Genomic DNA, 16,528 nt, shown 5'->3' on the forward strand with positions numbered 1-16,528 from the left:
ATGTATTTCGACTTCTGATTTGATCTATTGTTGCATTATTTGTCATAATTGTTTCAGACAATGGATAAACCTAATAAAACATAGCTTGGATTCAACATTTTTGAGGTCTAGATTCTCTGGAACAGCCACAGGATACTGGAGAAATTCAATGGTCCAAAGTTGATTGGGAGTCAGGTTTTGTTCCGTTCACAGAGGATGGTTATCCAACCCGGATGTAAAAGTGTTGAGGTCCATTTGGAGGCGTGGTACAAATATGTACTGGGTACAGAATAACAGCAGGCTGTTGGCGGGATCAAGCAGGCACTCCTCTGCGAGACCATGAAGTAGCTCATAATATACCCTTGTTACTGCCATCCACACATCACGCCATATGCACTCAATTTTACTTAGATATTTTTAATGAATTAATTTCTGGTGAAGACCGTTTACGGATTATCCCAATTTACTAGGACAGAGATGTTGGTGTTACGGTCTTCGCAATGCAATTCTTTAATGCTTTGCGCGTCAAAAAATAAATCACATTCACCTCCATTGTATTTTGTGAGAACAAAAGTGTTAGTGACAGACGGAAATTTCAGTAAATAAAAACACTGATGTGCAGAAAAACTGCTTTTTTCTGATTTGGGTTATTATTATGAGGTAGTAATAACGTACATAGGTGTAGTAGTCTAAAGTAGTCTTAGAGGTTATCATTAATGTGGACCAGAATCAGAAGACGCTAAATTGTTAAGAGCCTGAGAATTGAATGTCAATTAAAAGAATACCATACCAGAATGACAGTTTGTATTAAGTGTATTAAATACACAGGGCTGCTCACGTAAATAAAACCCTTTTTTCAGTTTCTTTGAGCTCAGTTCGTCCTCTTTTCCACTTGCTTTATTCAGTTTTCACCGTTGGGGCCCTTTTAACTTTGTGTTAGTGTTTGTCCTACCACCATGAAGATGAAGAAGATCATGGCAACCCGTCTAAAGTCAGAGTCACAAACACGGTTGGCTTGCCACCCAGCCACCTGGACTGGGAATCTATGAATCTCTGGGAGAACGCCTGGAACATGTGGATCATCACTCCGTGGAATGGATCTCAGCTGCACGATGTTTCCAACTCTTTACCAAAAACCTGACCTATAAATAAGGCCATATCATTTCTCTCAATTAATATTCAGAGAATAAATGGACTGCTACAGGCTACTGTAAAATAAAATGATATTTCACTACACCTATAATGCAATATCAAAATCTCTCGTTGTACAACAGCTCTTATGTTTTTTCTCAAGTATCAAAACTATGAATTTCTCACAAGTACAAAAGTACATTTACATCAAAAATTACATCCTTCATATAAACACACATTTCTAATTCAAGTTTTATGAACCCTAAGTAACATTAGCAGTATCATAAATAAACTGCATGAATTGCATGTAAACATTGATCAATTTGTATCACTTCAAATTCGGGCATTAACGCGTTAGCGTGCTTATTTATCCCCCTCTGCACCGGTAACAGTGGAGAGAATGCACAAAAAACAAAAAAAATTTAAAAAAGAGACCTCTTTCACCTCCAGTAAACACAATTAAATCCACAATATTTAACATCATTATTTAACAAAGTAACCATTTAGCAACAGTATGGAAAGGTAAATTTTCTTCACTATTAGCACCTTTGCATTGTGCAATGCTATCCAGGATATGTTTTCGTTATCTGGTTTAACTAACCCTAACAATCGCGATCGGGATAAGCGTACCACGAAGCTGGTTATCAACTCGGTAAATCAACCCAGGGTTTCCCAATCCATCCGGGAGCATGTTCACATAAAAGAGGCGGTGTTAGCAGCAGATGACCAATCGCAGACACGAACAAGTCCACTGTCAGCAGAGCGTCATATTTTATGAACGAGGATTAAAGTGTAACATTACAGAAATCACACAGTAGCTCGCCTGCATCTGACACATGCAGGGAGACAGAAAATCGCAGACAGTGTGAATGCCTAAATAAACAGGCGTAGTCTATAATAATGCGTCGATTTCATGTGTTCTTATGAGCTGTATGATAATATCAGCCCAGCCTTATTCTTTCCGCTACGGTGCGTTTCCACATTAAAAGACTCGGGCACTGAATAAGTGGTCTTCCACCTCACTTGTCACTTCAAAAATGAGATTAATTTATTTAAACCTATTTATTTTAACGGCTGCCTCAGGGTGTGTGAAACGAACTGAGAGCAAATAAAAAATATTAAACACATTTCAAAGAAGTAAGTAGTCTTATCCTGCTGTACTGTAAAAACCTGTAGGCAACAATAGCCTAAGACCTTTAATCAGTCTCTGTAGGATTATATCGCTATAGTCAAGAGTTTCTCCACATCACAGCTGCAAACATAAAGCAGCCTATTGGCCAAAACAGTCTGTGGGATTTCCTACAGATGGTGATGTCATTTTCCAAGAGAGCCGATTGGGGCAAAGTGCTCAAACGGAAACTAACATTCACACTCATTCATACGCTGGCGGAACAGCCACCAGGGGCAATTTGGGGTTCAGTGTCTTGCCCAATGACACTTTGACACGCAACCAGGGGGAGCCAGGGATTGAACCGCCAACCTTCCGATTAACAGTCAACCCTCTACCTCCTGAGCCTAGCAGCAGAGTCTCCAGATATATCTGTATTGGGTTGAATAAATAAACAACTGAACTTGATACCTTGTCTCAGCTGATCCTTCTCATCAACGAATTCGGGAAAGTCTTTGCACTTCAACATGGTACATGCCTCAGGCTAGGTTAAATACAAATCGGCATCAAAAGCCTGGGGCCTGTTAGCATGGATGCTAGCAAACTCAGAGGCCTAGCGCCAAGTCAACAACTCACCATTTTAGCGGAATTCACTTCCTTTAGCTCCGTGACCACAGTGGATTCAGGCACAGCTCTCTTTTACTCTCTATATTACAACAGGGTATAGTCAGTATAAGCAATAATGATTACAGAATTTGTTTAATTCACTCCATGTCGTTTCGCGTCTTATCAAGTGGATAACGCAGCCTCCTATGCTCAGGTGCAGGCGCTAAAAGAACGTTTGTTTTTTTGTTTATTGAAATTTAAAATACAAAACAGTCAGGGGCTGCTGTATAAGAAAATACATAAATAATAACAAAGGAAGGACATAGCGAAATAAATAAAAAACATAAAATAAGGGTAACATCGATTCAAAGTAATATCTCTTCTGTCCAAAAGACATTTTGTCAAACTATTATTAAGCCTGGGCTACAGTTACCTAAAAGATTTTGATAAAAAGACAATCATGCTCTTGCCGTTTTATTACCTTAATGGAAAGCCAAACATTTCTACTGAGCTCATGATGAAGCCAAATGCTGATGATGTCTTATTATTTGCAGAACCCAGGTACATTATCTAGAGTATAGTAACAAAATACTTAAGTGAATGTGCCATACTAAATAGAATAATACTAGGCTCACCCACACTGCTTTGTTTGGAAAAAATGTCAAATGTTTACCTTTCGTGAATAACCATCAATCCCAGATAACAATACCATATCTGAAAGGAAAAATACATTTTCAGAAAGTATATCACCTCTGACAACAGTTCTACATTGTGTACACAAATTATTAAGTTGGTCAATTCAGATTTTATTTACAATGAACCCATGTAACATTTCGAATCTTTTCACTACAGAATTGCATTTTTTTCTGTGCAGTTATACTGTAAAAAACCCCAAAAAAACCCAAAGTTATCTTCATGATTCTGCTTTAACCAAATTACAATAAAAAAATAGGATATTCAAAAAGGCATCCTTAGGTATAGGTATGTAGGTCCAAATAGGGCTACACAGTCACTGGAGAAAACACTGCAAAGACCTTAAAGAAAAACTGTCAATATTCAAGATGATGTTCTTGAGATAGTCTCATAGAGTGAAGTCCAGTTATTTGTAAAAGCTGCACTTTAGATGGGCCATCCTCTTATAATATGAGAAATAAAGCTAGCCTCAGTATGTGCATTACTGTTTTTTCCCTTCTTTTATTTCATGTAACAGTTAAACCAATGTTGTACACATAGCCATGTATTATTATGTGCGGCAACAGCAGACTTTTCCTGACTGTATGTCATCCTCATCCTGTTGTTGTTGTTTTTTTTAATGGTAAACCAATGCATTTACTTCCTAACGCTGAACTAAAGAACCATGCCAAAATAATCAAGCCTTCTTGAGGAATGTTTTTGATTTACAGCATAGATCCACATAGTATGGAATGGATTAAGAGTCACTAAGCACCAATCATTAAATAGCTACCCATTCACATGTTGGAATTTTATAGAATGGCGGCACAAACTAACTATAAACTATGTTGTAATAGCATACAAAATCTACCAGCATCCTTCATCATTCTATAACCTATGTGCGGCATCCTCAATTTAACTGAGTGCACAAGATTGTCCAGCTCCTCATCTGTAAGATTGCTGTATGATCCTGTAACTGATAGTCCATACTCACGCATCCGCCGATAAATTGTCCTTTTGCAGACACCCAGGAGCTTAGCTACACAGGGGATGGGCAACTGCATGTCGATTTGGTTTTGAAGACCTTTAGAAATTAAAAGTTTTGGCTGTCCCCTATCACCACCTAGAACCTCTGCATAGGTAGCAGCTGGATAACGCTCCTCTTGTAAATGAAGAAATCTTAATAAGTCAGATAAAGCACGAACAACATCTTGAGGTAGTCCTACTACATTGGCAAAAGATCGTACAAGTCCCACTCCATGACTTGTGTAAATAATCAAAATCCACAGGCTGACGTTGCAGAACTTCCTGAAGTCTTCTAAGCATTCTCTCCATGAACTGTCTCACAATCGAAGGTTCTTGTAATTAACATAAAAAACACTAAAGTGAGGACACATTTATCAGTGCTCAAGTTGCCATGACAAGCTACTCTACCTTAGATCTGCCATACAGTGACCTGGAGGCAAAACAACAGACCAACACTGCAACTCCCCTGTAGAGATGCTGCAAAAGCAGTCAAATTTTATTTGTATCACCTTTCAACTTAAGAAAAAGAAAGATATGAACACAAACTGCAAGGTCCCTGCTGCCGCTCGACTGCGGTAATGTTTATTTTTACCTTCTGGGAAATCCCTCACCTAACACTGCCCAGGCTTGTCTCCTCCTCGATTATTAAATCCAAAAGTACGATAACCATCCAGCATTTTGGCAACGCAAAGAGTAACAAACTCAAAGTATCACTTGCATATTGGTTGGCAGGCAGCAGAAAATAACGTATTTTTTGCACCCTAAGGGAGCGTTTTCCTTGGAATGTGACGCCACGTGAAAACTATTAAATATTAATTATATTTAAATTGAATAAGATATGAGCAAATGCAAAAACTTTGAGTTTATGACTTTATGACTTTATGATTTGACTTCATGAGATAACAAAAGATATATTAAAAGAAACTTGTAATTTCCTTGGATCGTCAGGTCAATCTGCCATCAGCAACACCTCCCTTGACCTGAAGCAATATTCCGGGTTTGTGCTTGTCAATTCTGGTGCTCATGTGACTGCACTGGATTCTGCTGTGCAAGGGTGTGATGCTGCTGAATGTTTTCCATTAGCACGTTTATGAGGCCTTGTGAAGCAGCAAAATCTGACCTCTAACTCCTAAAGAAAAAGAAAGGAGTCATCACAGGGCTGGAGACTGAACGCTAACTACCATTAACCACAGGTTAGCTAGTCGACATCTCTTAACTTAGCGTTTGTTTCAGTGGACCGCTGCAGAACCAGCACAACAGCCGTTCAAAGTTAACTTTAACCCAGCCATGTTCTTTGTGTAAAACACAACAGCAAAACATAACAGGTCATAAAAAGATCAGATCTGAGTCACATGTGGGCAAAAAAAATCAGATTTGGGTCACATTGGCCTGCAGTTTGAACGTAGCCTTACACAGCCGAAGCCCTGCTGTTTATCATGTCAATGTTAACGTTGTTAGCCGCTGTTGTGAGTGAGGGTCTGAATACTTATGACCATGTGATATTTCAGTTTTTCTTTTTTAATGAATTTGCAAAAATTTCTGCATTTCTGTTTTTTTCTGTCAAGATGGGGTGCTGAGTGTACATTACTGAGAAATAAAATGAACTTTTTTGATTTTTGGAAAATGGCTGCAATGAAACAAAGAGTGAAAAATTTAAAGGGGTCTGAATACTTTCCGTACCCACTGTATGTTATGTATTTAATTTAAACAAAAACAAAGCCAAGCAAGATGCAGTAAAGACTGGGTAGTGAAAACTTAAAAAACTACACAAAATGCATTTAGAATATAGAAATCCTATATAGGCCTAAGCATAAACAAATTGTTAAACAAATACTCAAAACTTGATTAAATGCATTTACAATGTTTTAATCACTAGATTACATGATGTGTAGATTATAGCATCTTTCAAATTATTCTGAAGACATGATAGTGGGATCTATGAGGCTGTAATACTTATTGACAAGAAAACCAAAAACATTAATACTTTCAAATATGGTTTCAAATCCAAAATAAATTCTTCTAAAAATATGAATCGTCATGTACATCCTACTAGTTACAGAAAATGTGTGCAGCCAGGTGAACCAGGGGTACAGAGTTAAATAGTGTTAAGTGGGTTATAATGTTATGTAGTTGCTGGTGAGATTACTGCTGCGAAAACTGTCCTCTGTATTTAATGGCACTGTCGCTTTAAGAGTTCTACATGGGACGGCTCGCGCGAGAGGGTAGAGTTTCCGACGGACACCGCAATGTAGAGAAACGGCAAGGGATGTACTTTGGTTTATCAATACGGAGGATATCTCCATATCCCATGTACAGTAATAATCCTTAAGATCGGCAGACGAAAGAGTTAACTAGCTAGCGGACCAAGGTAGATGCAAGAAGACCTGGGTGTCCCGGCTGATTCTTGATGATTGATAGCCGAGTGAGTGAGTGTGTGTGTGTATGTGTGTGTGTATCTTCGCCACGAGGGGAAGAGACTCTAAGCAGCGGCGACAGCGTGAGTGACAATTAAGTGTGTGGTGTTCATATTTTTGTTATTCAGCCAGTGTTCGTGGGTCTGGTGGACCCGCTGCATTTTGGGGTTTTTAATTCAACACAATCAAACAATTTTATGTTAAAATACTCAACAGATGTTTACTTCATCCCAATTACAAGCAATATAAACAGCATATATGGTTAATATTTTCTCTTTACCTTTGTTAGATCACATTTAGTATTAAAGTGCTACTCGTTTTTTTGTTTATTTTTTACTAAAATTACATTAAAAAAAAGAAAATCAATTATAATCAAGGTATGAGTGGAAAAATTCAACAAATTTACAAATGAAGCAAGGTTTTTCATAACTATTGACTTTTATTTATTTGAACTTCATTAGAAATTTAACCCATTCAGGTCAGTTTACACAACACAAGCTGAACACATACAGTAGCCATGTCAGTCTAGATGACACATTAGCCACACATTGCCTTTACATACCAGTCTATACAACACATGAGGGGCAGAGTTTTACTGTGTGTGTGTTACATATGTACTTCTTGCACTTTATGCATGTATATTGTGTTTTTCTGTCCATCTTGGGTCCACACACTTCGCAGCGCTTCTTTTTGTTGCTGCTGGCCGCAACCTAGAATAATGAAAAGATCAAGAATTTTACTAACACCTCTCTCTCTCTCTCGCAAGGAGATACTATACTGCAACAGCATAACACACTTACTTCAGGCTCTGCAAATGGTAGTTCTGTAGGTCGGGTGGATGGGGCACCACCATTCTCCTCCTGAATCCTCCTCATGATGGCTTCTGACGCTGGGGTTCTTGGAACATGTTGTTTTCTCTGGATTTGAGGTTTTACCAGTGCTTTTCCCATTTCCTCGAGAAAGAAGCGTCTCCTCTGAGCTTCCCTCTGTTCCACTCTGGGTTCAGTCCCATCCAGATGACAAAGACATTGTACGCTGAGATGTCCAATATGTCAAAGAATATAACAAGTGGCCAGCGTAGGGTCCTCCTTTTGCAGCTGTAGGCAGTCACCAGTTTGTCCATGTTATCCACCCCTCCTTTTGTGGCATTATAATCCATGATGATCTCTGGTTTTTGATGCTCCTGGCCACAGATTCTTACATCCCTGTGCAGTGTACTCATGAGTACCACATTCTTCCCTTTCTTTGGCACATAGGATACCAGGGTTGTGTCAGCTGTGTACACAAACTTGGAAGACTTGACAGGTCTGTTTTTTGTAGTCAGCAGTTGGGGTGGGAGCTCTGTCTTGTTTTTCCGTATCGTTCCCACCATTGTCAGCTTCCTCTTTAGGAGCTCCTGTCCCAGCTTGTGTGAGGTAAAAAAATTGTCACATGTGATGTTGTGTCCACTGAGTCCCTGAGTCATGTCCAGGACAACTCTCATTCCTTGATTTTTCTCAGGGGCTCCTCCATCAGGTTTCCCTGTGTAGACTTGTAAGTTCCAAGCATATGAGGAAGTGGCATCACAGGCAGCCCAGATCTTTATACCATATTTGGCAGGTTTAGATGGTATATACTGCCTAAAGGGGCAGCGGCCACTAAATGGCATCAGCTGCTCATCAATGGTGACATTAGGCCCAGGGTTGAAAAAGGGGAAGGCGGACATCATGTGTGTAATGTAAATGTGTAGGGGGGGTGTACAGTGTTTTCATTGAAAATGTGTTCTGATATATATTCTTCACAGAAAATGAGCCAAGGCAAATGAGTCTGAGTTTGAAAAAATAAATAATCGTATAATTTTTCTTTGATAAAAAATGAAAACCGGTCCAACAGACCCGAACACCATACAAGGGTTAACAAACAAAATCACATTATATTTGTGTATACTGAAGCTGTAAATAAACGATGTTTGTTTCCTATTTTTCCGCTGACTTAGAGGGGAGATACACGTGCGGAGTTCTTGGTGTGTGTGTGGGCGTGTCCTGAGGATGCACACTGCACAGTAGAATAGTGAGTTACTGATTTCATTCATAAAATGTTAATTCTGAGTTTCTGTACAAAGTGTTGGGCAAATTGTGTTCTGTGAATGAATGTATTTTATGTTTTATGGTCAATTTAAATATTTCACCTTGAGTTTATGCACTAAATGCATTATGTGACTAAGTGAATGTATTTATTTATATTTGTTTTTTTATTTTTCTCTGTTTAGAAAGGCCACTACTGTTGTCTAGCCTAGAGTGGTGTTATCTAATCTAGATGTCTAGATTTTGATGTTGTACAGATTTTGGCTGTTTTACAGCTTTGGTTGTTGAGAATTTAGGTTCCTGTCTAGAAAGTGAGTAACTGAAGTCTACCAGAGTGAGTGTGAACTAGTTTATGGCAGCTGTTTACATTTTGTGGTATGGTTAAGGGGTACTATAGAGTACTATTGAGCACATAGTTGAGATCAGATGCAATAAGCAAAGGACAAGTAAGAAAGTTTTGTATAACCACCAACTGCCTTAACCTCTCGACTTTACATTATTAAGGCTGTTCTCATTGGAGTCCAGTCGTGGAATAAAAACCAATAAAATTTATTGTGTGTTTGGCCTCATCATTCCTGGTCTCGCCACATGTGTTTACTCCCTAACCAGACACACAGGTGTGCTGAAGAAACTATATCATTTTTAAAAGTGTACTGCAGCTAAAGAAATTTGATTTTTTGAGATGCACTTGTAATTGCTTTCCCCCTTTGCCATACTTGCCAAAGGTAAAAGGGGTGTCACAGAGGGTTGAAGTGTGTAGTGAACAAGCCAGTGTGGATTTGATCATTTTATATCAACAAAAATTTGAAGATCCCAAATTCTCTTTGTCTTTCCCTGAGAGAAAGAGGGGAAGGGTTGAGATATCCACCCTCAACAGACAGCCGAAGTACCACAAAGGAGGGGGTGAAAGGTTTGCTCCACTCCCAAGTGCTGCTTGGGTAATTTCGGCCATAAAACCTACCACCTCCGGTGAAGTTGAGATAACAGACTCTATGCATGACTGTTAAACTGACAATATTAACATTACACAGAGACTAACCTCAACATGAACCAGGCTGTGAGGACCTCAGTGACCATAAAGGTGTCACCCCGACACTTCCCAGAGACTAATTTCAGCCCAAACCAGCCTATCAGAACCATTTTAAAGAAGGTCAAGAGACGCTAACTGCCCCACACATGCTAGCCATGGCAACCGTGCCCCCCTTTTTTTTATTTTTTAAAGTTTTTTTTTTATATATATATACCTGTGTTGCCCAGCAGCCTGGTATAGAGTATGATGAGCTGGATACTATATTGTGCGAGACAGATTTTACTTTAACAAGAGAGTATTAATATACTCCTTTGTCTGTTTTATTATTTATTTAAATATGTATCGATTTGTCACCGGGCCGGACAGAGCGGCAGACATGGGATGGGGGGGCACAAACAGACAGCACAGAGAAATGACAACCCCTGCAAGAGAAGGGGGATGGAAGGTGAGGATAACAGGGAATAGCAGAGGGGAAACACCAATTGCAGAAAGCAACGAAACCTGCAATAGAACAGAGAGGGGTGTTTGGGGAGGAGGAAAACAACAAACAAACAATATAAATAATAGTAATAGACAACCAGCCGAACAGCAGCAATAAACAGCTTACAACTAAGAGAAAAATGAAAACAAGAAACAGTCATGCACATTAAATAAGCAACACAGCACAGCCAGGAGAGCTGGAATAATAACAATAAATTTAAATAAGTAACTGAAAGAAAAGCATCAGGAATAATTCTACCAGGGACAACCTAAATTTGTTTGTGTCTATGTGTGAGACTGTGTGTGTCTGTGTGCGTGTGGGTAAATGTGTCTGTATGTGTGTGTGTGTGTGTGTACATGTGTGTGCACATAAGCCTGTTAAAGAATGTAGTTGTTAGAGAGTGGGATGCCACACCTACCCCAGCAACAGGCAGGCAAGAACCCCAGTAGCAAATAGGGGAGGGAGAAATAAAAAAACAAAAAACAAAATGACTCCCAGATGCACCACGATGCAAATGCGGAAGACCCCGACCCAACCAACATATGCCCTCCAAAAAAACGACCATCCAAATGCCAGTTGACAATGCAATGCCGACGGAATGCAAGAGGCGTACCCGTCAAGGGCCGAGAACTCCAGGCAAAAGCCCACGTGCCCCCCTTTTGCTAATTATTCCAAATATCAAAGATCCCCTTCCTCAGTCTTGACTCTCTACCCCACCAAAGAGCCATAAATTTGGACTCTTAACATGCCCTCTCCCTCTTCACACCCAGTTGTGAAACTGCTGAGAAATTCTGGATGCCAGAGAAGGACACTGCCCCGAATTCCTTTGTATGGACAAATGAATATTGTCTCCTTATAACTTGCCTATTACCTTGTTTAATTAAATAATCTTTGTTAAGTTACTTAGTAGTTCTCGCCACTTTAATTTGAGTAGTTCTATTACCATGTTCTTAAGACTGTGTTGAAAAGAAGAATCCATAAAGAAAGTTAATTTGCAGTGTTCTAATCTTCCTCAATACTCACTGATGTTCCTTTAATTTATGTTATACTAATGCTATGCTTCAACACCTTTTTATATATTTTCTTGTTAAAGACCGTGTAACAGAAATATTATCCTGTGCTACTTAATTAATTTTCCAGCTCGAAATGTTGAATAACCATTCTTCCCTAGTGAGAGTATCAATTGTTCTCTTGTGGAACCAATCTCCCCCAAGAGGACAAACTAAGTATTACAGGTTCCTGTTTCTTTAATCCCTTCCCGCTGTTTTAATGTATCACTCTGTATTTTATTGGGTATAATCTGATGCCACGTTCGTGTAACTTGCTTATATTCTCTAAGTAAGAATATTTAACAGCCTTGTTCTCTGGTCTCTTCGCTCTTGTTTATGGTCTGCTCTACACGCTTACAGAGCGTGTCCCGTCTCCCAGCAACACCCTAAGGAGTCCGGCCAAGTTTTTTGTTCTTCTTAAGCCACACACACGAAGTCTCGCTCCCTTTCGTGGAAGTTATTCATTTCTTTTGCTTGTTTGTAAAGTTATGAGACCGTTTTAAGTCAAGCAAATTTTAATTCAGAAACAACCAAGTTTGTTTTTAAACTTTATTTCCGTCGAATCAACTAACCTCACTCCTCCCCACGACAATGAAGCCCGGACGCCAGCCACGTGGGTTATTTACACCAGCAGCAGCCCAAAGGACATGAAAACCCACGAACCGAGCCAAGGTTAACAGCCATCACTGCAAGTTTCTTCAACTAAGTTACCAGCCGAAGTGGCGGACTTCCGGAGCAATTCCCTTGCAGAGAAAGCGACCCGCAGACGGCGGTTGAGCCGTCTCAACCGAGAACGCACGAAACTCAGCCAGCGTGAGGCCGGCCGAACACTAACCGGCTGGAGAAACAACAAGCAGTAAGGAACCAAGGGCATTCTGTGGTTGAGTTGATGTTGATGAGTTATTACCATAACTTGCGTTTATTGTTTCTCTTGCCTCTTTAGACCCAAATCTTTTCCACAATAGACCACTAAATCCACATTTAACTCCATCATTTTCACTGATTGCATCCTGTTTGTTTAATCATTAGTTGTATGTCTTTGATATATCTAAACTCACTTTATATCCACCTTTAGTTAGTTAATAAATTTCACCGTAATCACAGGAACTGTGTGTGTATTGTTTGACTCCAGGTCACTGTAATGGAGGATTTAAGCCTTCGATATGAGACTGACTGATTTATAGAAATTATTAAGCAATTACTACTAACTGATCACAGGAATAATTGGGTTATTATTAAACCCATAACGTTACCCAGGGAGCCCGGAGACCCTGGAAGAACTGAATTTCTGGTGGTGCCCCCAAATGAGAGAGATATGAATTTATGAATTAATATTTCTGAATAATTAATAATCAGAATTTTTATTTAACCGTCAAGTAGGTATGCTACAAGTGGCATTAGTCTGCAACAATCTTCTCATATTAATATTAACAAATTCTACACAATTACTTAACGTAGTTTGTAGTATACCCATGTGACTAGCACATCTAAAGGCAAATAAGCACAGTTACCTTATCTTCAAATGTAGAAGGACAAACTATTTTTACTTTATTTTTACTTTTCCCTGTATTTCATGTTGTGTGCAAATGTTAAAATTGTTCCTGCATGTGCAGAAAGTCATCTGGAAAGTGAAAGCAGTCCCAGGTTTACAGACGAAACAAAACCTGACATGGCCCTGACACTGGTATAGCAATTATGTGTCATTTATTTCACTGACTTTGATCAAGTTTAAGTCTTGTCTTATCTTGCAGTTTAAGTCATAAAGTCCAGCAGCAGGTCTAATGTATTGCAGTTGATGCCAAACACAAGCCTGATGCAAAGTCCACCCCACCCCAACTCAGACTGATAAATAATTGTACAAATTTTCAAATTATTATTATTTTGATTGCTTGATATTTTAGTAATTGTTTTGATTTTACATTTGATCCTGATTCTTTTTAATTATTATTATTATTATTATTATTTTCAATCAATTCATTATTTTCTTAATTTATTGTCTATTAATATATACACACACACATGTTTACGTTATTATATATTTTAATGTTTAATATATATATATTTTTTTTTTTTTTAACACAAACGCTTACTGTTTTATTTATTTGTTTTATTTTAATTTTTTATTTATTTTATTTTTTAACACAAACACATATTCGCTTTAATTACTTTACGCTTTAATTACTTGTTTAATGAAATGTATGGGGTTGATTGTTCTTATGTAGTTTGTATGAGGCTTTGGCAATATTGTTACACAATTTGAATTGAATTGAATTGAGAGATAGAGAGAGAGATGGCATAAACAATATATTAATAACTGAACATGTGTTAAAGATTAAATGTAAGAGGAATCAATTGTCTGCCATTACAGCACCCACCGGAATGACTCAAATTTACCAACGTCATTTGGCTACCAGCCTGCTATTTCCTTATTCCCTTATAAAGGCATGAACACATCTGTAATCTTAGCCTTTCCCTTCCTGTGTTATTCTCGTAAAGTTTCACTTTAGGCCAGAACATTGGTCACATGGTCACACTGTTCTTTCTTCTCTCCTTCTCTCATGTGGTATTGTGCTACGGCCTGGACTACTTCCTGAATCTCGTGAGAGATTTTTGTATAATTGTATCCTGACTTCGGTTTTTGTTTCTGCTTCAGACTCTCCCTCTTCGTAGAGTTTTTCTTGCCAGTCCTCCAGCCTCAGTGTCTCATCTGTGTTTCCACTACCTGCCCTGCTCTCACTACATGTCCATTTCCCGGAGGCGAATTTGTGAATCCTATTGGTGAAGGCTTGTATTGGGAGAAATAGACTACGGTAGGCCTATGTTATCTAACTATGTATTTAATTTAAACATGATAGTGGGATTTGTGAGGCTGTAATGCTTATTGACAAGAAAACCAAACAGCAGATGAATAAAAAAATTAATACTTAATACGCAGTCATAGTAAAGTATATTTTAAAATGGTAATATGTTGTGTTACACGTTGTTACAAAAGGCACACATTTCTACGTCCATCCTTGCAGTACCTACAGGTGCATCTCAAAAATTTACTCTGGGCATTAATCAAACTCTGCCTCCGGGTTTCAAATATGAATTGCAGTTACAAAAATCAGTTTTTTTTCTAATCCTTTCAGATGCACTTGTAATTGTTTTCCTCCTTTGCCATACTTGCCAAAGGTAAAAGGGGTGTCACGGAGGGTTGAAGTGGCATTAGTCTGCATCAGTCTTCTCATATTAATATTCACAAATTCTACACATAACAATTATTTAATGTAGATTGTATTAGTGACCACACAATGTGAATAGCACATCTAAAGGCAAAAAAGCACAGTTACCTTATCTCCAAACATAGAAGGACAAACAATTTTTTACATTTCTGTATATTTTGCTTTTCCCTGTATTTCATGTTGTGTGCAAATGTTAAAATTGTTCCTTCAGGGGCAAAAAGTCATCTGGAAAGTGAAGGCAGTCCCAGGTTTACAGACGAAACAAAACCTGACATGGCCCTGACACTGGTATAGCAATTATGTGTCATTTATTTCACTGACTTTGATCAAGTTTAAGTCTTGTCTTATCTTGCAGTTTAAGTCATAAAGTCCAGCAGCAGGTCTAATGTATTGCAGCTGATGCCAAACACAAGCCTGATGCAAAGTCCACCCCCCTCTATGTTCTAGTCCAAGCATGACATGAAACCACAGCCTGGGGACTTGATTGAGATCTTCCGGGCCCCTATCAGCACTGGGCTGTGTATATTGGCAATGACTTCGTTGTTCACTTGGGATTGACAACATTCTGTGAGTCCCCCCCACACACAACTCCATGGACTGCTACTGCCAAATCCTGAACAAAAACAGCCTTTAATAATGGCCCACATTCACTGTCTTTCAGACCAAAATATCAGCTAAGATTGTTTGGTTTAAATTATTCATAATTAATACACCACTCAGAATTGTTGTATTTAGCACATAATCCCGGACATATTATGTCTGTTTCTCTCTCTTTCATTCCTCTTTATTCACAGTTGATGTCGCGGGTGCAGACACCAGCATTATGATGTCTGTCCTGACTGAAAAAGCCATGGTGAAGAAAGAGAAACTGCAGGACGTGGTGGGCGACAACAAGTGGAAAATCAACAACAGCCTGGACGAGAAGTACGAGCCCTGCCCAGTCCAGTTTATTGTGAAGGAGGCCTGTGCACGTGTGGGCAAGGAGCTGCCGTATTCCATCTTCACGGGGAACTGTGAGCACTTTGCAAATGAGCTACGCTATGGAAAAAAAGAGTCCCGGCAGGTCAGTGAACCCAGTCTTTCAGATGCAGGACTCTCTTGAGGCTGGGGTGAAAAACATGAGGGTTCACCAATGTTAAGGGTATAATCAGAGGAGTCTGAGTTAAGATAAGTTAGAGCTTATTGATCCCACCCGGGGGAAAATTACTTTCGTTACAGCAGCTCCAGATAAAACAAAACAGATCATGAAACAGACATACACTGTGATTGATATGAGTTTAGTTTATTTGCTAAAAACAAGCATGGCATACCACAAAATATTGTGCAAGTAGTTTTGGTCATCCAATGAGCTTTAAGCATACTAGGCGACCATCCAAAAACTGACATGTAGTTGATGAGAGGCCAAGTAGGTCAGATTTATCTGCCTAGCGCTGACTGTCCAAAGAAGTCCTATCCAATTGACCCTTCACACCCCCCTGTTGCACTGTTGCAAACTGTCGGACCTGTCGGACTTTTATCACAAATGTCTTCAATGAACAACAAAACACAAGGAATTTGCCTTGCTGTTCCAATACATTTGGTGGGGACTGTATAATGAGTATATAAAGAAGTAAATTTTTAGTATAAAAAACACAATGCATTTATATATACAGTATATACATACATATATATACCTGCGATGGACTGGCGACCTGTCCAGGTGTACCCCCCCTTTCGCGCATGTCAGCTGTGATAGGCTCCAGGCC

At 39.0% G+C, this 16,528-nt stretch overlaps 1 protein-coding gene and 1 pseudogene across 1 annotated transcript; one reads left to right on the forward strand and one right to left on the reverse strand.

Moving 5' to 3' along the window:
• Positions 1 to 7,867: 7,867 nt before the first annotated feature.
• LOC119888414 (piggyBac transposable element-derived protein 4-like) lies at positions 7,868 to 8,641 on the reverse strand. The gene has a single exon (XM_038698970.1). The coding sequence runs from the start codon at positions 8,639 to 8,641 to the stop codon at positions 7,868 to 7,870; it is 774 nt and encodes a 257-aa protein (XP_038554898.1).
• A 5,892-nt stretch (positions 8,642 to 14,533) lies between these two features.
• Positions 14,534 to 16,038, forward strand: LOC119888242 (annotated as a pseudogene).
• The last annotated feature ends 490 nt before the right edge of the window (positions 16,039 to 16,528 follow it).

The sequence above is a fragment of the Micropterus salmoides genome, unplaced genomic scaffold (assembly GCF_014851395.1).
Source record: "Micropterus salmoides isolate LMB-PRFRI ecotype aquatic unplaced genomic scaffold, ASM1485139v1 Ms_hic_scaffold_5, whole genome shotgun sequence".
Classification (NCBI taxonomy): Eukaryota; Metazoa; Chordata; class Actinopteri; order Centrarchiformes; family Centrarchidae; genus Micropterus; species Micropterus salmoides.